Genomic DNA, 23,179 nt, shown 5'->3' on the forward strand with positions numbered 1-23,179 from the left:
TGCATCGTCTGGCTTTCACCGTTAGATGTCACTAACGCATATTCAAGCGTTTGTACTGTCACAAAATTAGGATTGCGATTATTTTATTTCAACAACCTAACTTCTTGATCACTTAATACAATATTCTACCTAGAAGTACATATTTATTTTGTGTGATCCAAAGTGGCGTTAATTAGATTTCATTATTCTGAGTATGAAGACTGCTCCATTTGTTTATTTTTACGGTATTTACCGATGGCGGCCTATCGTAAAGTAGACTTTTTACGACAGTCATGTGACGTCAGCAGCAAACCTTAAAATGAACGACTGATGAGGCTCATTTCAAGTTAACATTAGTTGATCGTCTCTTTTACAATGCGTGTAACGTCACACGCAACCGCATACATGTTAGCTGTTATCGATAGGTGCAAATTGGAGTACAAATTAAACTAGCCAATTAATAACCCCGTATACTAGCTTGATGACGCTAGCGTTAGCCTCACAGCTTGCTTGTGATAGATTTCAATCTTACTAATGTAATTTGCACGAATTGAATGAGACAAGAATTCAGTTTGCCAGAGCCGCACTGGAACTAGAGCTGCACTTGGAGCTAATTACTCACCATCATTAAAGATCAAATTTCATCACAAATGTCAGCGCAAAAAGACTGCGAATTTTTGGTCAAAAGAGCTCGCGAGCTCGTTCCTGATGACCCCTGTGCGGCTAAAGCCTGGCTCATAACTGCCAGGACGCTTTACCCTGCCGACTTCAACATACAGGTAAATGTCTCACACATCTGTTTCTTTTCTTATTGATGCAAAACAAGGGCATTGTTATAGTAACACCATGCTTTTGGCTTGTTCAATTCATTGGATACATACTTGTATAAATGAAAGAAACCAGCCTTTGTTTGATTCAAGCAAACGTCCAAGTTCACTGTCAGCCCTGTTAAATGCTAACTTGTACAAAGTGTACGCTAACACTCAACCCTAATTTTCCTCCCCAGTATGAAATGTACATCATTGAACGCAATGCAGAAAGGACATCCTGTGCAGGGAGATTGCTGTATGACATGTGAGTTTTAGTCTACTTGCCCAGCGAGTCATGTCTTGGGGCCGTAACACAATTTAAAGATATTCCGTCCATCCTCTAGGTTTTTAAATTTCCCAGATCAACCCATTGTGTGGCGGGAGATCAGTGTCATCACAGCAGCTCTGCGCAGTGACGCTCAAGACAAACATTCACAGTTCCTTCGAGGTGAGAGAAGTGTGCATTGTAAGGATTGAGCATTTCAAGTCTATTTTGACGGGTATGTTTTTGTCTTCATCAGGGCTTTTTGAAACACTGCCTGGTCGTATACAGTGTGAGATGTTGCTGAAGGCAACAGAGCAGTGCTTCAACACTTTGGAGAAGGCTGAGATGCTGTTGCTCCTACTGAAACGCTTTCCAGAGTCTGTGGTCCAACACGGAGTACGTGCCATAACAACAGTTAAAAAAAAAAAACGTGGGGTAATCGATTTGATGATGGGAGGGAAAATGACGGACTCATCCTTTTGTGTAAATAGGTGAGTCTAGGCGAGACACTGTTGGAGGCAGAGGCATCTGAGAAAGTGGACTCGCCCATCAACTGCTTCAGGAAACTTTTTGGTAATGCTTGCTTTTATTTTCTTGTGTTAAACTCCATGTGCAGCGAGTGGCACTTGTTAAATAAACTTGAATACTGGACACTTTTTCACTTTCAAAGAAACAATATGAAGTAGTATTTCCAAGTAGGCGTAATCCGAAGGCAATTTAAGTCTCAAATGCGCAAACAAGTGATAACCTAAGTTTTTAGCTGTCACGCAATAGAACTTGCCTTTAGCTATGACGACAATTTGACCTTAGTGCTGAACAAACGTTTTGAGACGTCCTAATTGCCTTTTAACTGCGAGTCTGCCTCCTGACACTTGACTTTGTGTTGCAGTGTGTGACGTCCTTCCTTTGGTTCTAAACAACATGGACATGCGTCTGCCAGCCAGCTTGATGCAGAAATACATCCTGAAAGCTGCTGAGTTCTACATCGGTTACGTCACCCGAGGACCTTCACCCGACGGACAGATAAATAGTAGATCAGTCTTCTTGTTCTTGACGGTTCACGTGGTGTCGTTAATTCTGACAGTGGTGACATTCGGCATTGCCTTTTATGCTCTCTGTTAGCGTCTCAAGAAGGTGGTCCTCTAAAGTCCCCCGGTGTCTCCCGTGGCTCCCAGCGCTATGTTATCGACGGCCTGTCGGAAAAATCTTCAGTGGTTGCCGAACCTTGGGAGAGGCTGTTGGACCTCCTTGCCATCGTTGGCGCTCGATGTGAGTGGCAGGGAGACAAAGGACAGAGGTAGGCGATCGTTTGAGGCCTGTGTTTACCTGTAGATGATCAGACCTCATGCTCGTTACTCACGTAGTTTTTTCATATGGCAGCGTGGGAGGTACTTTGACCTTGTCCAGTCAATCAAAAAACCGAGAAACGTCTGTAGTGTATACTAGTATATATTGATCACTTTGCAGGACTTGCCCATTGATGCTGAGAAAACAAATGACAGCGATTTGTGGTGCATCATGCTGTGAGCTGTGATTATATTTTTATGTGTCTTTATGTGAGTGATTTTAATGTACCTTTATTTTGTAGGAGTTATATTGACTTACTTCAGAGAGTAAAGGAGCTGTGTCGCTACTTACCGGGCCTGGAGGGTGACACGAGAGCCCGCTGCTGCAGCCAGGTGGTTATCTGCACCGCCCTTGTCCTCTTCCGCAACGCCTTCCTCTACGTCTCGACTGTCCAGCCAGCGCTGTTCCAAAGTTGGTCTTCATTGCTGCACAAGCACAAACATCGGACTCACTATGTGAACCTGTTTGAAACCAGATGATCTGTTGGTTTTATTTATCAGGTGTGAATACGCTCAACTTGGGGCCGTGGATCCTAGTAGAGGATTTTAGCTCTGTCTACACTGATGTGGATGTGGAGAGAGTAACAGTCAAACACTCACACAAAAAGCGCAAAATGGCCGATGGCAGAGAGAAGACCATTGTGAGTGTAACACAAACATGGACTAATCAGTTTGTTATAATACGATTGACCGCGTCCTCGTGTGCGCATGTGCTGCTGTTATTCCAGAGCTCCGATGATGAGGAAGGCTTGGGGAAGGTGCGTGGCCGACACATCTTGGTGAACAAGACTGAGATGCCCAACTGGTCAGAGACCCTCGAGGGGTTTTATACAGCGAGGGAAAGCTGGGACATTCTACACTCCCATGACAGCCTTGAAACTGGTAATCACCTCCTCTGCTCGTCTTCCATTTCAATGAAAGTATTGCTTGGCATCAGCTTGTGGAATCTCGGTCTCGAAGCACAAAGTTGAAATGCGTTGAGGAGAGTCTTTGAGATCAAAGTAGTGTAGCATCTATAACAGTTATAAGGCATTTGGGGGCTCAAGGGCTGTCACTTGTGGATTTCGCTATTTGTGTGGAAAGGAGTTCAATTTTGAATGATTTTGTCAGCATGTATATTTATTTCACTGCACTTTATTTTGTTCTTTTTACAGAGTTCAAAAATATTTGTGCTTCTTGGAAGACCGACAGCTGGCTGTGGTTCCGCATTTTCCTCACCGACATGATTATATACCAGGCAAGAAACAATTTCATAGAACAGAACAATACTGACCCAAGTCGACCAGAATGGAAACGAACACAAAAATCTTTTACAAATAATGATTTGGCAACATTTTTGCAACCGTCTTGCTGCACAAGTGAGTGTTCACCCTGTGTTTTTCAGGGACAGTACCGTAAGGCCCTGTCTAGCTTGCACCAAATGGCCGCCATGCAGCCCCCTCAGTCGGGTCAACAGAGTCCCTTGGGTCAGACCAGTCTGGAGCACCACCGGGCCCTCATACAGCAGGCCTCCTGCCACTACGCACTGGGAGAATACAGGGTAAGTACAAACTTGCTTGTCCTGTTTAATACAAGTTGTCCAAGCTGTCTGAAAGTAGATTTGTGTTTTTTTTAGATGGCCTGTGAGAAGCTTCTTGATGTTGTCAGCGGAGTGGTACCGCCAAACCATGAACCAACAAAGACTCCTGAAGATCAGACGAGAGTTAAGACCAAAATTAAGAAAAGTAAGCTAATTGTTTTTTTGTTTTGTTTTTACCAGTAACCTAATCATATAAATGATAATGAATTTCTCCAAACTAGGTCATGACCTGAGATTGCTCCCATGCACCAGCAATGCTATATTACCTTTCTGCCTCCAGCTGATGTTGGCCTGCTTCAAGGTGCTGCATGTCCACGTTGTGCAGTTGTAGACGTGCGCAATGCAGTCACGCGCTAACCTCCGAGTCGCCATTTCCTTCTTTTGGCCACCTAGCCGCGAGCCTTCACGGACAACCGAGACGACCTGTTGTTGGGTCACGTGGTGGTCCTCCTGCAGTACGACTGGCCACAGGGCGAGATGCTCTTCCTAAAAGCTGTGGATAAGATCTGTCTGCAAGGCGCTTTCCAGTATGAGAATTTCTTCAACTATGTCACCAGTATCCTGCCAAAGTTCTCTTCTAGGCTCTTTATTTGCAACCTGATAGATAAACATATTGACCATTTCATCAAAAGGCAAAATCAGAGCAGCACTCTTGTATTGGATGTTAGCCTCCTTGAGCTCACATCCATTGTCAGACATCGACATGCTGGAGGAGTTTGCATACCTGCGTACCCCTGACGGAGGGAGGATCCAACTGGAGCTGCTACCCAATCAGGGGATGCTGATTAAGTAAGCGTCGCACACCCAATCGGTCGGCATCCGGTCCGACATACCCCAGGTTTTGGGCGTGTGCAGTTTAAAGAGAAGGTCAACTTGATGATGAGCCTGACGGGGACCTTAGCTGAAAATAAGCCGTCATAGGAGCGGGCTTGAGAAAGAGAAGGGTTCTACAGTCTCTCACAAAGTTGATACACCCCTTACATTTTTGTAGACATATATATTTTTTAATGGGACAACAAAGAAGAGGCTACAATGGAAAGTAGTCAGCATAGATTTACTGTCCCATCGAAATAACAGCTCATAGCCATCAATGTCTAAACCGCTGGCCGCACTGACCGAGTGTTTGAATGTTGCTGTCCCTCAGGAACCCTAGGCCCGCCCTGGGTTTGGAGTTAAACACTCTTCTGCTACAAGGGGTTCAGACGATGGACAGGTACCCCGGGCCCCTCCCCATCCCTCCCCTCCAGCACCAGTCACCATTCATTCCCAACTCCAAGGCCTGTCATCCACTCCAACCCCCTCCCTCCCTCCCTCCTTCCCTCGCAGATTTTTATTTGGGCCAGTCATTTGAGAACAAGTCGTCGTCGCCGTTTGGTTGATTTGAGCCATCGCTCGTCTTTCTGTGGTCATCACCAATGTTAGTTGAGATGATGTCGTTCTTGTTGTACGGTTAGTTTCTGTTGGCCTTTTCACAGCACTTGGTCTCATTTCATTTGTGCTTATATTCCATACGTACTGTTGAATGATCGCTTGTTGTCGAACCATGTATGATTGATGTGTGTGGTGTTCAAACACGGGTCTCTAAACGCAGTGACTGTGTTCTCATGTGTAGACACCACACAGTGACGAGAGGGATCACCAAAGGAGTGAAAGAGGATTTCCGTCTGGCTATGGAAAGGCAAGTGTCACGCTGTGGGGAGAACCTGCTCAATGTGCTGCACCGTTTCTGTATCAACGAGAAAATCATCATTGTCCAGTCTCTCCCTTGACACTTTTTCAAATGTTCTCAAAAAGGATCTTAGAATAATTCCCCCCCCCCCTTTTTTTAACATTACAATGTGGAACCAAGACTTTTTACGTCCCTTTTAGTTTTTTGTTCAATATTTCAAGCGTTTTCAGTGTGATGTGATATTTCTGATATTTGATAAAATAATTTATATTTTTAGTTATGAGAAAAGTTTAAATAGTTATTCTCTTCTGCTGCATGACCACTACGAGCATTTGACACAGAACAGAAGCAGCTATGAAAGTGCTAAAAAGGTTGGGAACGTCCATGGAAAGCCATGATGACATCCATCCATCCAAATACTTGTAAATACCTTCCTGACATTGCCAATCAAACTGAGCCACAGAAGTACAGAGTTTTGGAGCTCCTTAGATTGTGCAAGTGGACAGGACTAATTGGGTTCTACTTTGTTATTTTTGTTCTAGTGTATTTTAGGTTTGCCTTGAATTGTAAATAAAGCAGCCGACAGTCCCGGGTGTCTGATCTTGAATTAGTTTTAAATAGGGGGAAAATAGACATTCTGTTGACAAAAAGAAATGTGTAGTCATTATATCATGAATGACATTTTTTTAGGGCTGTGCAATTAAACGGGATTCAATTACAATTGTGGGTATTTCGCTCCACGATTACAAAACTGGCATAATTGCAAAAAAAAAACCGTTTTTTGTATTAAATTGTTAAAAAACAAAAGTATTACTAATATACGCTCATATCCAGTGCAGTTTGTTCAGGAAACCATACTTAAATTTATATTTTTTCACCTTTTTTATTTAACATAACCAATTTTTTAAATGATGTTTAGTCCAAAAGGAATAATGTTTCAAAGAAATGATTTAATGTTTTAACATTTTTTTGTTTTGCACCAAAAATGAATAATTGTGATTTCAATTAAAACCAAAATAATATTTCATTTTGATTCCTAACCCTAACCCCCCCCCCCCCCCCCCCCCCCCATAATTGTAGGACAGAACTGATCAAGAATTAATACTAAAATGTTTACCCTCCACTCTATTGGGGTGAGAAGGTTGGCCCAGGACATTTGTCCATGTAGCTCTCTTGTGACATAAAAAAAACTCAACACTTACATATTTTTACCAAATAGTGGGATTTATTGACAAAACACACAGATAGATCAAACTTTTCTTCAGTTGGACAAAAGGAGTTACAGAACCAATCAACCACTTGTTAATGACTACAAAAAGTATGCCCTCCTCCCAGTGGCAGTCTGAGCTTAAATGACGCCCTATCCAATTATTGCAAACATCATTACAACCTTTAAGATGTCAAGATTTTCTTAAACAGTTAAACCAGGCCCCCCTGCATAAGGGAATGTAAATTCCCCATATAATGCTCGCCAGTGTTTATCAGGGCATGCCTTTACATGATAGAGACTATTTCAGGTAATCCATATTTTTGGCATTGTCGCCCTAAGCAATGCAGCCCTGTGTGGCTGCACGTGTTGCACATGCCAGAAAACCACCACTGCCTCCTCCGTTTATTTTCATTTCACAGGCAAAATTAACAGTACAACTCGTCGTACAACTGCCATAGGAATAAATAGGCTACAACATTGACACAGTTTAGTAGCACATTTGGATCAGGATAATCTTTAAAAAAGTATTTTAAATCAGTCTAAGGTTATCTTAAATTGTCTGTTCACTTATATGTGTAACTTTCATAAGCACGTTTTCTATAGTAGACTAGTGTTCACAAAAAGTCATTAATATTGGACTTTCATGTTCAATTCCAAAATGAACCAAAAACTCACAAACTTTAGTTACACTTAATTTGAACAACGTCTTTGAATACACACGTAAATGCACAATTACTGCCCTCTGGCAAAAAGCCCAATGGCAAAAGTCACACCAGGCGTTCATAAGTTTAGAGACGATCTCCTGTAATTGTTCTGGATAGGTTTTCAGTCTTTTATTGTGTGAGTACAGTGCAAGACTTGTTTTCATTGCACAAGATTCCTTAAAATATGCACGTTTAAAAAAAAAAAAAAATACTACAAGCACAAATAATTAGTATGGTCTCACCAAAACATTCTAAGAACAACAAAAATCTGCATATTCTATATGCTCCTACAATGGTTCTACAGAGCATTACTGGTTTCATTCTAAATTGGATTTGCATAGGCAAGGAAAACATATCCACAGGGAGTTTAGTTAGATTAATCTGATCTCATGAGGAAATGCATGCCATTGTGCTTGTGGTGTCTTGTTTGTGGGCATCATGTCAAATAATGAGTATTTATAGTGTGATGAGCTTCCTGCGGGTCCTACGCTCCAACGTCCAAGAAGAAGGTGACACTCCCAAGGTGGCGATCGGTGGGCGAGTCGTTGATGATCCCCTTTCCATTCAGCTTGCACTGCACTTGGATGTGAGTGTCGTACTGAACTCCCGAGAAACGCACGGCCACCACTGGAGATGAGTAGTTCACCTGACGGCCCAGGCGTCAAGACATAAAGTTTTGGCAAATTTTTTTTTTTTTTTTTTTTTTTTTTTACATTGATTTGTAAGGAATTTGCACTTACATGTCGTTGTTTCCCATAGTAAGGGTAGTACTTAAGATCAAAAATACTTTTTGGGAAAAACTGAATTTCTCCCAAGGCATCTGGTGGTCCTCTCTGGAAGAAGAAAAAAAAAATTGCAGTTTCCTTTCTTTCTCATTTTTTTTCTACACAGTTTGAAAACGAACCAAAATAGTAAGATCTCTCAAATTTGGTGGGTAAATGTAATACAGGATCAATGGTATATTGATCCTGCAACATATTGATCAAATTTTCGTTATTTAATTTTGTTGTAGAGGTTCCACATAATCACATACTTTGCCCTCTCAAGATATATAACATATATAAAAAAAGAGATATTTATCTACCTTGACTCCACAAGTCACATTGACTGGTTTCCCTTGTCCAGGCAGATATCCAAGAATCTAGAAGACAACATATTTCATTTTATGATGCTTTTTTAAAATTTATTTTTAAAGCAGATGTCTTAGAAATATTGCAGTGTTTGTGGATCACGATTTGTGGCATTTTTACAGTTTAAACTAATAATTCAGGCAATTAGCAACTTTTTGAGGGGGATGTCAATTACTTACATTTAGCTTTTCGCTGCAAAAGCAATAGCAAAAATCTGCGAGTAATTGATGCCTCGAGCCCCACAAAGATTTGTAATTGCCTTAAGATGTCACAAAATTCTCACAAGAGTGACTCTTGTCTGCATTGACTTACTTTAACATCCAGTAGTTCCTTGGCTACAAGGTGCCACAAGATGGCAACTTAGAACTGAGGGGTTAGCTTTTGGAATTTTCAATGTTGTAACATGTTTGAAAAAGATAAGCGTGTCGTACCACCTTCAAAAATTCCAACCCTTTCCCGCCTTACCCTGTTCATTCGGAGAAGGATGCACGGCCTCCCCTGCGAGTACCCGTAATGGGGGTCCTGCAGACCTGAGCACTCCCCCAGCCAGGACCTCTTGAACTGGCACGCCTTCCTTTCAGCGTCCTCTTCCAAGTCCTCCTGCATGAAGTACCTTTCCTGTGTGCAGCGGATGTTCTTCCTGTCCTGCGCGCCATCGTTGTAGGCTAAAGGGGGTGAAATAGGGGGATTGGGGATTGGATAAATCTTCCCAATAGCTCTTCCCTGCCAAGGCCTCTGCAGTGTGAATGAATAAAAGGGAAGTGTATGGGGGACAAAACACACGCACACACAAAGGCTTCCCTTCCCAGCGTGCAATGCAGGAGCGAAAGAGAAATCAGGACAAAGGTACTGATGAGGCTCACCGAACTCAGTTAAACCCATCCGAGCCCCTCGAGTGGCGCAAACTCACGTCGTAGGTGTTCATCCATAGAGCGGGCGTAGCGCTTCCACGATTTGCGGTCGGAGGCGTTGAAGGTGATGTCGTGACCTTCCAGGTGTGGCGCCATGGTCATACCTGCCAGTGGAGACCCACAGACAGTCAACTGTGACGAGACCCGAGGGGGCATCCACAGGCAGAAGGAGCGACTTTATAGATGGGGTGGGAACCGAGCTAACTTAAGTTCTCAAACTTTTTACAGCGTGAGTCATCTGAAACAAAAATCCACTCTCCAACTAACACTTTTGTGCCCAACATTGACGTAATGTGAAAGGGTTAAGAATTCATTATAAAAACGTTTTGTCCCCCCTTGAAGGCATATTTGCCAATATGTGTTAGTTAATTTTGTTGAGGACCTTGAAAATAGAAACTTTGGGGTTTTGGGGGACAGTCTCCTGATAGTGTCTAGTTCTTATCATAGTTATTTTAATAATATGAATTTCTTTTTTCAAAATACAATGAGGATCAAGAAGTATAGCACAATTTTAGCAACTTCACCTGAGGGGGAGAATATTTCAGACAGTGTAGGCCAGAGTCTGACCGACATGTGAAAGTGACTGTAGATCTTTGCTTAACCTTGCTGATCTGTCATGAGGGGAGAAAATCACGGTGGGGGCAGCTCTTATGTAAATTTGCCCCGCTGTTATGCAACGAGCAAAACGTGGCGCAAGCAAATTTTCGGAAGTAGTTGAGTTCAAGATTTACTCGTGTTTAAATCACATTTGGCGGGTAGGCAAGTAATTAAACAGTCATTTTTCCCTAAGATGTCTCCTTTACGATACATTGACGTCAACTTAGTGTTTTTTGTTTTTACAGTATTACATTTTATAAGCTTCATTACATCTTACAATTCCATGTCAATTTATTCCGTTAAAACAACCTTTTTGTCATTAAATTCAAATCAATATAATAAAATGACTGTTACTGATGATAAATTGTTACTCAAACTGTTGCTTGTTGTCTTTTCTTTTTGTTGACACATGTTTTATTGTGTATTTCTCAGTCAAGACTAAACACGTTTGACCCTGCAACTAACTAATTTTATTGCCATTGTGTTCCAATTATTTCTGGCTTCTTCAAACAAATTTGACTCGAGGTCCCTAAGATGTTCCAATGCCGTGTATAGGGTGTGGGGATCTGTTTACCTGGTGGCATCACTCTGTCGTTATAGGTGGGATGGTAGGGACTAATAGACCACATGAGGCAAAATATACAGCCGCCAAACATGGCCGCCAGGAAGGTATAAAGTGCAGCATAGAAGAGAAGGATGAGACCTAAAATGGGAGAGAAAAGAGCTATTAGAAGAACTCATGGGAAGTCATGAGACTTGAGTTGTACTTACAGTAATAATACTGAACTACACTGGGTCTATACAAAATCCTATCTGCACACATACACATTTGGAATAAAATCCTTTGGAATGACCCAATGTGCATTTATCAAAATTAATACACTTGATCAGTGATTTTTTTTATTTTTATAAAAAGACTGCGCCACTCTCAACGAAAACCACTTGTGATTCTTTAAAGCCAGTTGATTTCCCATCAAAAATGGTCTGAACTGAATTTTAAAGTCCAATCACCGATGTGTATTAAATATAAAATACACATTGAAATCTTAGAGCGCAAGAATATCACAGATTTACATCAGCGCCAAATAAAGGGATTTCTAGACTTTGTGATCATTTTGGCCTATGGGTTTGTTAATATTACGTTTGCCATTTTATCTCCTATTTTCGTTAAAAAATGGAGCAAACATAAACATGACATGTTAGCTTTTCCGAATAAGCTGGAATGACTGACATTTTGCTTTGTGGGCACGTTCCACATGTTGGACAATATACGTAGTTGCAGCTATGCCTCGTGTCCCCTGAGTCCACAAAGGCCTTTCTGTTTGAGCCCAGTGAGAATTCTTCCAGCTGTCTTTTCACTGAGGAACACAGTGAACCTCCGGTTGACATCGTAGTGAAGGTCCTTTGCAGCCATGGAGGCCCGGCCAGCTCCAAGGAGCACCAATCAGCTTGCTCTGGTATTGAATGGACGCGCTTCCTCACTCGCTCATTCTTCCCTGGGATACGTGGGCCCCCGTCCCTCCTTAAGGCTGCACTCATTGACAAGATGGCTGTGCATGAGCTGCAGCATCCAGCAGAGCTGTATTTGGATTTGATATCGATTTAAAGATAGCTTTTCTTGACAAATGTCCATCGCAAACTGTGGACAGGATGTGTACGTGTTAGCTCGCACCAAGGGGGATGTGCGTCCATGATAAGTTGATTGTAAAGGGGTCGCCGCGGCTTTGGGAAAGAGGATGTGGAGAGCATGTTAAGATGTACTTGGAATGTGATTTCTGGCTAACGCGAGGCCCGGAGCGGCGCGCTCCCACTGGGACCCCGTCCCCAGGCGGGCTGTTTTGCTCGGGAATTGTCCGTGCACCTATGTAAACACCAGTGACACACACACTAGATTACAGGAAGTGTTCAAGTTCTCCCAAAACGATCTTTAAAGAAAGGGTAGGCAACCTAGGGAGCGTGGGCCATATACGGTTTGCAAGCGCATTTGATACAATTTGAAAAACAAAGAAAAGCTCAAAGGAACTGCATTCTTCTACCGTGCTGCTGCATTTAACGCACACATTTTCGTGATGCACAGCCCCTTTCACAAGAAGATAAAATGGACTGCTTTTGTTTTGATTTTGCCTCGTCTCGACCACTGGTATTGAACTCCTGACTATCTAACAGTTTATAAGATTATTTGTTGGTTTGAGGTGTTTTAAAAGTGGATTTGTCCCGATAATAGCATCATAAATGTTGGATATTTATATGTAGCTAATCAAAGAAGTACCCTGACTGGCAAAGAAGAATGTTGGATATCCCACTGGATGTATTCTTTTTTTTTTTGTACAAAAGTCGACAATAGTTTCCAAAGCACGTGCGTTCTTGCTGACAAAGCCATTTTACAACATCACCGCCTCCGGTCCTCTACGGAATCACTCGGGTACCATAGCCCGAAGCGTTTGCTCCTCTTTGTCTGTCACTAAGTCTTTTAAAATTGTAAAAATCCTTTTGTTGGTAGCAGGCCTAAATTACACTTAACAAAACCAATCTAATTCTCTATGTGTATTTTATTATGCTTCTATATTTTACTCTCGAGTGATATTTTCCTTGACTAAGAACATCTAACAGAAAATAATGGTGTTGTAAGGCGGCTGCAACAGATTAATGGCTTTTGAATTTATTTTAATGACTCAACCTGATTAAAGCGGGAAGTCACTACATGACACTAAAATTTATAGACTGGCACAAGGTTTGTTCCTAAATTTATGACCTTGAATCGGAAGACTAAACATGACATATTTTTCTCATCACAGCTCTTTTATCCGCTAGCCCAACCAAAACGCAACAATCCCAAGACCCAGCAAAGCTCTCCCCTTGCGTCAACTCACTCCAGCTCTTTCCCGAGCGGCCCATGAACTCCTTGGTCTCGGCATTCCACAGGTAGGTCTTCACGTCGCTGATCTTCTGGTGCAGCGTCCTCCTGGGCAAGGGACGACGCTTCCACCTCTCGAAGTTGAGGTCCTCCTGCTCCAGAGGCCGGTGCTCGGCCAGCTCCTCCTGCTCCTCCTCCAGCTCTTGGCCGTGTTTGAGGATCACCTTGGCAGGCTGACGGAGAGAAGGGGAGAAAAGGCGCTCAACGCACATGTCCAACTCTGTCAAAAGTATTTTTTTTTCTTTTCGGGGGAAAAGGACAGACATTTAGGACGACCCTTCACTTGGCTGCATATTCATGATGTGGTCCTGTCTCCTGTCTCCTTGTTTAAGCGGATCATAAGATCCCGCTGGTGACCTTCGCGGCCCCACATCGCAAGAGACGACCTCCCTTGGAGCGGACCCTCCCGCTTGCATGCGGCAGCTCATGTCCAGATGTTTGGACTCGCAGACCCCAGGGGGACACGCAAGTACAGTAAGCATCCCAAAAGAGAGTCCCCCCCACACTGTCCACATAACTAGATATGATTTGAGTACCCAACAGTCCGTTTTAATTCTAAAATGAACATTTTCATTTTATTCCATTTGAGCACTTACTGGACTTTTTGGGAGCGGGATTTCCTCAGCTCCTCCTTCAGTGGAACTGGGCTCCATCTTTTCAGCAAGCACCTACACATCATTCGACATTTTTTTTGAAAATGTTACAATAAATCTGGAAATGAATCAAAACCCTGACCAAGTGAAAATCGACAGGGAAAAAAATCACTTACCTGGAGTTTCTGCAGTAGAAAAGAGTCTTTCTAAAACGTAGAATGTTAAAAAAATTGCTTTTTGTCAAAAGTTTTTGAGGGGTTTCATTAGAACGTTTGAGGCTGAGGTGTGGAGAGCCTCCTTCATCTAAACGCCCAACATAGTGAATGAAGTCAGGAACTGAGAAACATGGGGGGTGGGATACTAAAGTGCTTTTTTTTTTTTTTGGTGGGGCTCAAGGAACATTTTGGCAACGGCCGAAAGCTCGGCGCTGCATTCTGCACACGCACACCGTTGCTCATTGTCTGCTAAGCTGTGCTAAAGCAAAGCCTGAATACAATATTTATTGCTTGCTACCACACAAGGGAGACAACCAATCATTGCCCTCATGCCTCAGTCATGTACCTGTTCAAAAAAACCCGCTGCGCTTTAGCCTATCCAGTTTTGCTCTGTTTTATTTCATGTTTCCAAGCATTGAAAGCAGCATAATTGATGACACAGAGACATGCGTTGGCACATGCATTCTGCATCTAACAGAGCCTCTTTGCAGGCGTTCAACATAAACTCCTCAAGTTCAAGGAGTCCTCTTCCCCCTCAACCCCCCTCCCACCGCCACACTAAGCCATCTGCACAACAGTCACGTAGCACCACTGTGTTAGCCCGGGTGCAAGTGGGAGAGGAGGACTCACTTGTGAGGCCAGCTTTCTGTTACATGAAAAGAGAAGTTGCGTCATGGAAAAAAAAAAAACACGAATGGATATTTGGAACGTGCATCCACGCGTGCTTCTTTGTGGGAATTTCATGATGGAAGGGGACTGATTCTCAGCATGTTGCATTTTGATAAAAGCCCGCCAAAGGAGCTCATTGAGGTCTATGATGACCACTTCACTTCAGTGCATCTTGTATCATGTTAAAATGAGAGTCTAGCGCTGGAAGGGTTTGGTGGGGATTTGCATTTGAACTTGGGGAGCTTCACACAGGGAAACCTTGAATGGGATTGACTGCACTGCATTGTATGCTTGACCCTAGCTAACCTCGCTGTGTATTCTAACTTTCCACATCAAATACTTTCATTTTCTATTGTGCGTCCGGGACTGGTCACCACACAATCACAAGGTACACATTGACATTAATATCAATGGACCATTTTTGAGTCTTCAATTAATATAGGAGCATGCTCACCACCATGATAGAGAATTGAGTTGCCCATGACAATTCGACCTTCACACAATAATTATAAGACGAATGTATTAAATGCTGTACATTTTTGGTGACAATCTGCATCATTTCAATAGATTTCAGATGAAAATCTAGATTTACCCCATGTCTTTAATGCAAGTGCATATGTCTGACAGCAGATGGAGCTGCATAGCAATCTGCTGTCGCACAATGTTGTTGAGGTAAGAACCATCGTCCTGGGACGTTTTGAGGCAAAGCTCTCTTAAATGACTTGAACTACATAAAACAAACAGTATTTTATTTAACATTGTGTTGTGGTCATTTTTTATCTTCAACGGATTTGAAGCTTTTTATTTCTACCATCGGCCAAAATGAGATGATTTTAATTTAGGCAAGTGTTGAACATGCAGGTTTGCAACCCACTCTAGGTTAGTTTACAATTGGGGTGAAAATTAAGTGATATAATACATTAAATATAACAATTGTATTGCTTTTATTATGAAATTGACTTGCATTTGCAGTAATATTCTCGTATACTTTAAAAACAAACATAATTATGTTCAAATGATGCAAGCTTAATTGAACAAAAATGGTGTATGATGGTGCTATATGGCATTTTTTTGGGTGAAATTTAAACTTAAGGCCAATATGAAAAGATGTTTATGGTTGAACTAACTGTTTGTTTTGACATTACGAAACGAGCTTGTCAATTTCCATCAGATTTCGTTTTTTCTCTCTCTCCTTTCGTTCCCATGTGTATGACATGCGCACACAGCCAAACTGTCGCGACCACACTCCCAGACAACAGAGACCGACTGACAGGCGAGCAGACACCGGGATGTGAGTGATTCAGTCGGGGGCGGAGGGAACTTGGTTGAGGGAGGGAGCTGCGGTCATTGAGGAGATCAGTCCATTCAATGACTACCGACATCCAAGCCGAATATTTTACAGCGATTAACGTCAAGGCGTCACGTTTGGCTCGTTGGGTCTGATTTACAAGCGGCGGGATCCATCGTCCGCGGTCGAACATGCCCCCCACGCCGAGCCTCCAGTCCAGCAGGCTGACGCTGTCCGAGATCAGCATCGGTAGGTGTGTGCAAGGTCAACGGTGTGTCGGAACATCACATGTGGTTAGTCTGTGAGCTAAATGAGAGAATGCCAAGCTTTCCATATGACGTGCATAATAAGCAATACATATTTTTCAGCTTTTTCCAGGCCGCAGCGCGTCACTGCAGGTGCGGCACCATATGCTTCTTTCTTTGAGGCATCGTGCTCCATTAGCCACCAGCAAAATAGTAGACAGCAACGTTGTGGCTTGATGGCAGCACTTGAAGTAGGTTAGCATTTATAGATGAGTATGATTTGGTGAACAACAACATGACATTTATTTTTCAGAATATTCTTAGGTTTTGTTAATGTTTGGGTGAAAAGTACTTCTATGTGAATGTTCTCTGTTGTTGTTTTTTCATTTGTTTTGTGTTTTTTAAATATGATTGTTATGAGTTGTCTGAGAACGGCTGGTTGTGATGTTACTGGACCAATTATTCATGCCTATAATCTTTTTCTCGATGGATACGCTATAATAAGTGAATGGAGCTGTAACCAATATCCAAATGCATTCTTGTAAAAAGACAGCAGGGAGTGACACCACCTATGCATAAAAGAAGGCGGACTGGCTAATTGTAGATGACATAATCAACTTGGTTCTCATGGGAGTTGCTATCAGGCTAATTGCTTTGTGGCTGGTAATTGTGGCAGTGGAGAGTGATGTGACAAAATACAGAGGTAATTTGGAGTGTCTGTGGACATGCACTCTCAATCTTGTGGTCAAAACAGTGAGGGGATAAATCTTTGTTGTTGAGATGACAGTTAGGCCAAGTTTAAAAAGTGAATTTTTGCACTCTTTATTATAAATGCATCTGTCAGCATGCATGTCAACTTATGATGTACTAAGTATGATGTCAACATGGTAAGATGGTCTCAAATGAAATTAGTGAACTTTTCCCCACAGATTTATAGTCTCAAGTATATGGTTTTACCAGTCAATACTGTACAATGTGATAATAAGTAAACCAGTTATGATCCTATTCATCTATTTTGTAAACCACTTGTAGTCATTAGTATGAAGTGAACTGGAGCCCATCCAAGCTGACCAGGGGCAAGAGGTGAAGTACGCCCTGAGATTATAGGGACATTGAAGAAAACTACAAACCCCAGTTCCAAAGACGGCATGTGAAAGATACGTAAATAAATTTGGCACTTGTCTATTGTATTCTTGCACTTTTGTAAGCTGCTGTGACAAGTAAATTTCCCCGCTGTGGGATAAATAAAGTTGTATCATCATCATCAAGCTACTAAGTGTTAACCTTCAGGTGTCACATGAAAACCTTTCAAATCTGCAATGCACCACATTTGTCCCGTATGTATTTGTCCCATATGACCAAAAAAGGACGTTGTAGTCCCAGCAAAGCCACACGAGCAACTGTTGGTGCACTTTGTCCATAATTGCTATTGCTTGATGCTATTCTCAACCCAGTGTCTTTCAAGAATTACTGTATCAAGATATAATGTAAATGATCCTTATTGATTTTGAATGCAATCTGACACAAGATGGCCCAAGATGGTAGCTGAGGTCTTATTTCATCTTCGCTTTTCGCCCTCTTCCTGTCACACGTTTCAATTGATTTCCAAACCATTAGGAATTATTGTCCACGGTATCTTAACACATGAGCATTTGTGTGCCTTTTGTCACTTGTAGTTTATAAATGGCAACAGGTTAACTGCACCTTCTGTCATATATTGGAAGAGGATTTCATTTTTCTGCCCGTCAGTGACTCAGGTTGCCTGTGGTAGAATTTTACACAGACTAAGTTATGACATCTAGCTTGCTGACGTTTTTCATTTACTGCCAGTTTCTAAAAGTGTCTGTTTACTGTGTTCTAGGTTCGTTTAAAAGGAGGAAAAGGAAATCCATCATTGTCACTGTGATGCTGCTCATCGTGTCAGTGCTCATCCTCATTTTTGGCTTGGCGGCGACGACCAGGACGCAAAACATCACAGTGGGGGGCTACTACCCAGGACTCATTGTGAGCGTGCATGGAGCAGACATAAACACACACACACAGCCACTGCCACAGTAAGCGAGCGCTTCCCACTCACAATTCCAGCATTCATTATTCAGCATCACTGTTGGCTGAGTGAGACTCTTTGCCATTTATTGGTATTCTCCATATTTAGCATTTTGACGCACTCAAAGAAATACTACCCTACAAGGAGACTACAGACCCATTTTAACTCACATTTCTAACATTATTTACTCTCATTCTCTGTTTTCTATGCTGATCTGTCGAACTATTGATGCAACAAAAGACAAAGCAAAATAAAAACAAACATATCAAAAATAAAAAACACTCAACAACCCAGTTCCTAACACCTGCTGTATTTCATTCCAGCTGGGCTTCGGCTCTTTCCTGGGAATCATTGGCTCCAATTTGATTGAGAACAAGAGGCAGATGGTAAGCATTGTGATAGTGGCGTCACCTCGCCTGGACAGTGCCAGAGCACTCGTCCCTGTTCTCTGAGAGCAGCTCGATGTTTGAGCCAGTGCAATGACACAACACCTCAGCAGAGCCAACTCGGACCTGCAGAGGTTGCGCCGTTGTGTACCCAAGCAAAGTAATCCGCATCCAGAAATAGATGCAGACTGTAAGAGGAGCAGGCCAGATGTCCACGCTGGAATGCGGGGAGGGAAACTGCAGTGGGAGGCTGTCAGAGTTGACGTGACAAACGACTTTGGCCCGTGACGCCTTTTCCAACAACGCAGCAGAGTTTGGACGGCGGGTGCCGTGATGGTTTACGCCACATGGCTGACCACTTGTTCATACCCTTTAGATTTTGTTGCTGATGATTTATGCTGATGCCATTTATTGCATTAATTGGCATCATCATAGAATTCCCTTTACAGTCAACAAATATCAAACGCCAAAGAATGGTTCTGCCTTTTTAGCCAATTTGGAGTTACTAGACAATGGTAATTTATTTGTGGATTTTCAGCACTGTCAATTCGGAAATAATATCCATGTTTTGTGTGCAGTGATGAAAGTAAAAACTTGTTTTCATTATTTGATTCATTGATTAGTCACCTAAATGGATGACGGATTAATCAATCATTAAAGTAATAATCAATTGCAGTGCAAAAACAAGTACTAATTCAATACGCATGCTTATATTTATGATTGTGAGCACTGCATGAAGCTGATTGTGCGCTGTGCTGTGTGCTCTTTTTCCAGTTAGTGGCTTCTATTGTCTTCATCAGCTTTGGAGTGGTGGCTGCATTCTGCTGTGCTATTGTAGATGGAGTTTTTGCTGCCAGACACATTGTGAGTATAACTAAAGGTTCTGACAAAAGCAAAGCTGATACACAGTTGTGCTCATAAGTTTACATTCTACATTCTATTGCTATCAGAAGTGTCAAAATAAATCGATTAATTAACAACAAATTGATTATCAAATTGATTGCCTCATACTATTTTAATAATCAGTCATAGTTAGTCTGATTTTTTTCTACTAAAGATTGTCCTTATCTTCTGATTCGAGGCCCTCAAAAGTAATCATTCTATAATTTCTCTCGTGCTTCATAAAAGCAGATTGATTTATCTTTATTTAAAATAAAACATTTGGAAACAGATACTTTTACTTTGGAAAATAATGACCATCAATCCTTCTTGTGTGATATTGTTTACCAGTTGTTTAGCTGTCTTTTAATCTCTAATACCACAAACTAAACAAAATTGGTGATTGAATAATCGTTAGAATAATAGATTCCAAAAAAATTCCATCATGACAGCCCTAATTGATATGCTTTGTTTAATAATTTTGCAATTCTGGGATGCCTTATAGAATAATTTTACTAGCCATTAATAACAAAATAAATGTGTTTTGCCTGTTAATTTGCTCTCATAGAAATGGTGCATTTCTTGCGAATTCTTTCCGCCAATGTAATTTTATGATCATAACTGTGCTTAACACGCATATTAATCAATGCCAGCACATCAAAGTTTAATAAATCATAACGAAATGAAACATATATGGCGATGAGTAGCTTGCTGAGTGGTAGTGAGAGCAATTCTCTGTCATGCACCTCATATCAAACATTAAGTAACCACTAATGCACTCTGACAATAAGTTTTGAGTGGGCATCAAGCGAGAAGAGCTTCTTGATGGCGCTTCTGTAAGTGATTCATTAATTAGGTGATAATGGAAAAATATGACCATGCTTTGAGTGACTGCAAAAAAAAAAAGAAGTAGCAACACCCTCGACACACATCGTGTGGCAAAATGAAATAAAAATAGTGCTTATTGCATTGCAGGACCTGACGCCTCTGTATGCAGGACGCTGTAACTACTCCACTAAGACTGCGTTCGAGCGAGATGTAAGAGATTCCCGCCATACATTCAAGGTTGAATAAAAAACCGTGACGTTATGTGTTACAATCCTCAGGTGCCCTGCCAGACGTCATCTCGCACATCCTGCAACCTGCGCGTGAGAAGCAAAACGTGTTACTGCTGCGAGCTGTACAACTGTGGCAAGTGAGTACGAGCGGGCGGTCGAATGACGGGACGACCTTGGAAGCGAGCTGTCTGCTTTCATGACGTGTGCCGTGATTTGGCCTATACAGCACCTCATCCTTTTAATAGCTACCAGAAAAATAATGTTTCTTTTTTTCTTTTAACATTTGTTTCAGAGAGCATCATCCAATGGGACTTCAGAATAGAGATGGTTCGAAAAGGTTTAAGAAACCATCCATGATTTGGAAGTAGGTTGCTTTTTTTTCCATGGCTGTCTTTAAAATGAAAATAACTCCATTTTAGAGCTGTATGTTTTCCCCCTTGCATGCGCTCTTTGTGTGTGACACTCTGTGTTGGTCTCTGTGTGCTAGCAGCCTCCTCTAGGCTTCATCTGACTTGATTGACACCCAAAGTTAAACTTTAGACACCTGACTACTGTTAACGCTCTCCTCTGTATTAGCCGCGTAGAGGTGGTGGGCGGCTACCACGAGTACACAGATGTGAAGAGCTGCAAAGACGTGGTGCACCTCTATCACCTGCTATGGTCGGCCACCATCCTCAATATCGTGGCTCTCTTCCTGGGCATCATCACTGCTGCTGTGCTGGGCGGTTTCAAAGACATGGTGGGATGGGAAGACATTTAAGGCTTTTGTGAGCATACGCGGGGCGAAACACGATTAACGTTTTCTCTGTGTGGCAGACACCAGCGCAAACATCAGAAAGTACATCGGAACCGGAGGCCATCACAGCCTCAGTCTCCTCTGAGGCTCCTCAACGCACTAATTCTAATGCCTACCGCAACACTGCCCCCTGCCTGCCGCCATACACGGCCTATGACGCACAGGTAATGTACGCGGTACATCGCCACTTTGCGCTTCACCTATTGCGGCCTCGGTGTTTTTATGAAAACAAATATTGCGGGTATATTTGGTGCATCGTGGCTATTTGTGACGTCACTTAGAGCACATTTTTAATGTAGGACCCTTCACTTATTAGTGTACTGATGATCCCTGTGTTAAATAATGGATGTTCAAGTGTTAACTGTCAAGCATTCACATAAGCAGAGGTACATTATAAAGTTGGAGAACAAGGCTGAGTGATACAGCTGAAATTGAATTTCCTTTCAGCCAATATTGATGAATATTGATTTCTTTTTTTTTTTTAAGAAATAAGCTAAATGACATGGATTAACGGTAAAATATAACCAATACCCAGGAAAAATATCCAACAAGGCAACAGGTGAGTGTAGTATTTTTATGGATGCATTTTACTTGGACATACTACATACACTTCCGTTCAAAAGTTTGTTTTTTTATTAAGTGTTCAGTGTTTTCCATGGAAACTAACATAATTGCTAACACAAGTGTTTTCAAATCATCCATTAGCATTTGAACAACATTAGCAAACATAATGGACCATTAGAACACTGGAGGGATGGTTGCTGGAAATGGGTCTTTATACACTTACGTAGATAGATATTCCATTAAAAATCAGACGTTTTGCAGCTAGAATAGTTATTTACCACATTAACAATGTGAAGAGTGTATTCCTGATTAATTTAATGTTTTCCTCATTGAAAAAAATAGCGATTTTATTTTAAAAACAAGGACATTTCTAAATGACCCGAAACTTTTTAATGGTAGTGTATATGCTATTAATCTCATAATAGTAGAATGGCCACAAGAGGGCGCCAGTGATTGATATCGGTTACTGGTATCGGTATACTTTGCTTTACTTGAAATACTAAGGCAGGTGTCGGCTCATGAGGACACTTGCCCGTCTCTACTTACAATCTTTTGTTTGTCCTTTTCTGCCAGGGTTCCTATATGTTTGCTGACTCCTCTGGCCTGTCAGATGACTCTCAATCCGGAGCCAGTCACCTGTGGCCCACCATGGTGCCCCCGCGCTACTCTCCACCTCACAACCATCCGGACGACAAGCCGCCACCATACAGCCCCTAAAAGTGCTCAAACGTCATCTCCGGGGCCTCCCCAAAGGACCAAAGTGTGGAACCTGAGCAGGAGGGCGATGGATGCTAACTTTTGAGTTGAGACCCACTTAAAGGGAGCAAAAAGGTAGTCTGGGAACTGCTTGCAAGCTTGCCCTGGACCATTCAAGCAAATCCAGGAAGAGGGAATCTGTTTACAATCGTTCTGCCTTAAAGCAAACAGTCCTCAAACACTACAGCATTTCTGTTATCTTTTCAGCTTTCTGCTAAACACATGCTACGATCCTCCATGTTTTTTGGGGAGATATTCTTGATGTGACAAAGTTACAAATCCTTCGTGGTTTAGAGCAGCGCTCCCCAAATTCTGTTTTTCTCCTAGGACCAGTTTCACACAAATGTGTCAACATTTTGATGGACTGGCCTACGACAAATGACTATAAATGATAAATAGAAACATGGAATGGGAGCCACCATGTGTTTGATTCTTTTCAACAAGCTGGTCCCATCACCCCAAAGTGTGTTACTCAGGTCCAGTGATGATCAATGAAATATTTCCGTTTCCGTGCCACACAGGAGACCAGATAACCTATAGACTGGGTATTGTTCTGCGTCCTGGTGGTTG

The 23,179-nt window shown here is 42.0% G+C and overlaps 3 protein-coding genes across 8 annotated transcripts; 2 read left to right on the forward strand and 1 right to left on the reverse strand.

Moving 5' to 3' along the window:
• Nucleotides 1-128: 128 nt before the first annotated feature.
• Nucleotides 129-6,235, forward strand: ints10 (integrator complex subunit 10). 4 transcript variants are annotated; one of them, XM_061281985.1, is made up of 18 exons: nucleotides 140-758; nucleotides 986-1,053; nucleotides 1,133-1,236; nucleotides 1,310-1,449; nucleotides 1,545-1,626; nucleotides 1,943-2,083; nucleotides 2,176-2,350; nucleotides 2,642-2,811; nucleotides 2,901-3,040; nucleotides 3,128-3,281; nucleotides 3,554-3,636; nucleotides 3,784-3,939; nucleotides 4,015-4,123; nucleotides 4,200-4,279; nucleotides 4,372-4,534; nucleotides 4,674-4,767; nucleotides 5,123-5,191; nucleotides 5,591-6,235. In XM_061281985.1, exons 1-18 carry the CDS (start codon nucleotides 630-632, stop codon nucleotides 5,745-5,747), a joined length of 2,214 nt encoding a protein of 737 aa, XP_061137969.1. In that variant the 5' UTR covers nucleotides 140-629; the 3' UTR covers nucleotides 5,748-6,235. The 4 variants fall into 4 exon arrangements, with proteins under 4 accessions (XP_061137946.1, XP_061137969.1, XP_061137963.1 ...); XM_061281979.1 differs by lacking the exon at nucleotides 5,591-6,235 and adding an exon at nucleotides 5,305-5,584 and having other exon boundaries at nucleotides 244-758; XM_061281962.1 differs by lacking the exon at nucleotides 5,591-6,235 and having other exon boundaries at nucleotides 129-758; nucleotides 5,123-5,584.
• Nucleotides 6,236-6,850: 615 nt separating this feature from the next.
• Nucleotides 6,851-14,039, reverse strand: atp1b4 (ATPase Na+/K+ transporting subunit beta 4). Its single transcript, XM_061291726.1, has 9 exons — nucleotides 13,883-14,039; nucleotides 13,710-13,781; nucleotides 13,070-13,286; nucleotides 10,774-10,902; nucleotides 9,602-9,706; nucleotides 9,157-9,356; nucleotides 8,646-8,702; nucleotides 8,302-8,394; nucleotides 6,851-8,207 (listed from the first exon to the last, which is right to left on the reverse strand). Exons 2-9 carry the CDS (start codon nucleotides 13,764-13,766, stop codon nucleotides 8,046-8,048), a joined length of 1,020 nt encoding a protein of 339 aa, XP_061147710.1. The 5' UTR covers nucleotides 13,767-13,781; nucleotides 13,883-14,039; the 3' UTR covers nucleotides 6,851-8,045.
• Nucleotides 14,040-15,833: 1,794 nt separating this feature from the next.
• Nucleotides 15,834-23,011, forward strand: tmem255a (transmembrane protein 255A). Of its 3 annotated transcripts, none has more exons than XM_061275108.1 (10): nucleotides 15,834-16,127; nucleotides 17,985-18,127; nucleotides 18,494-18,556; nucleotides 19,331-19,420; nucleotides 20,411-20,473; nucleotides 20,542-20,630; nucleotides 20,786-20,857; nucleotides 21,070-21,232; nucleotides 21,310-21,453; nucleotides 22,427-23,011. In XM_061275108.1, the coding sequence occupies exons 1-10, from the start codon at nucleotides 16,070-16,072 to the stop codon at nucleotides 22,568-22,570; spliced, it is 1,029 nt and encodes a 342-aa protein (XP_061131092.1). In that variant the 5' UTR covers nucleotides 15,834-16,069; the 3' UTR covers nucleotides 22,571-23,011. The 3 variants fall into 3 exon arrangements, with proteins under 3 accessions (XP_061131092.1, XP_061131101.1, XP_061131112.1); XM_061275128.1 differs by lacking the exon at nucleotides 15,834-16,127 and adding an exon at nucleotides 16,246-16,374; XM_061275117.1 differs by lacking the exon at nucleotides 19,331-19,420.
• The last annotated feature ends 168 nt before the right edge of the window (nucleotides 23,012-23,179 follow it).

The sequence above is a fragment of the Syngnathus typhle genome, linkage group LG1 (assembly GCF_033458585.1).
Source record: "Syngnathus typhle isolate RoL2023-S1 ecotype Sweden linkage group LG1, RoL_Styp_1.0, whole genome shotgun sequence".
Lineage (NCBI taxonomy): Eukaryota > Metazoa > Chordata > Actinopteri > Syngnathiformes > Syngnathidae > Syngnathus > Syngnathus typhle.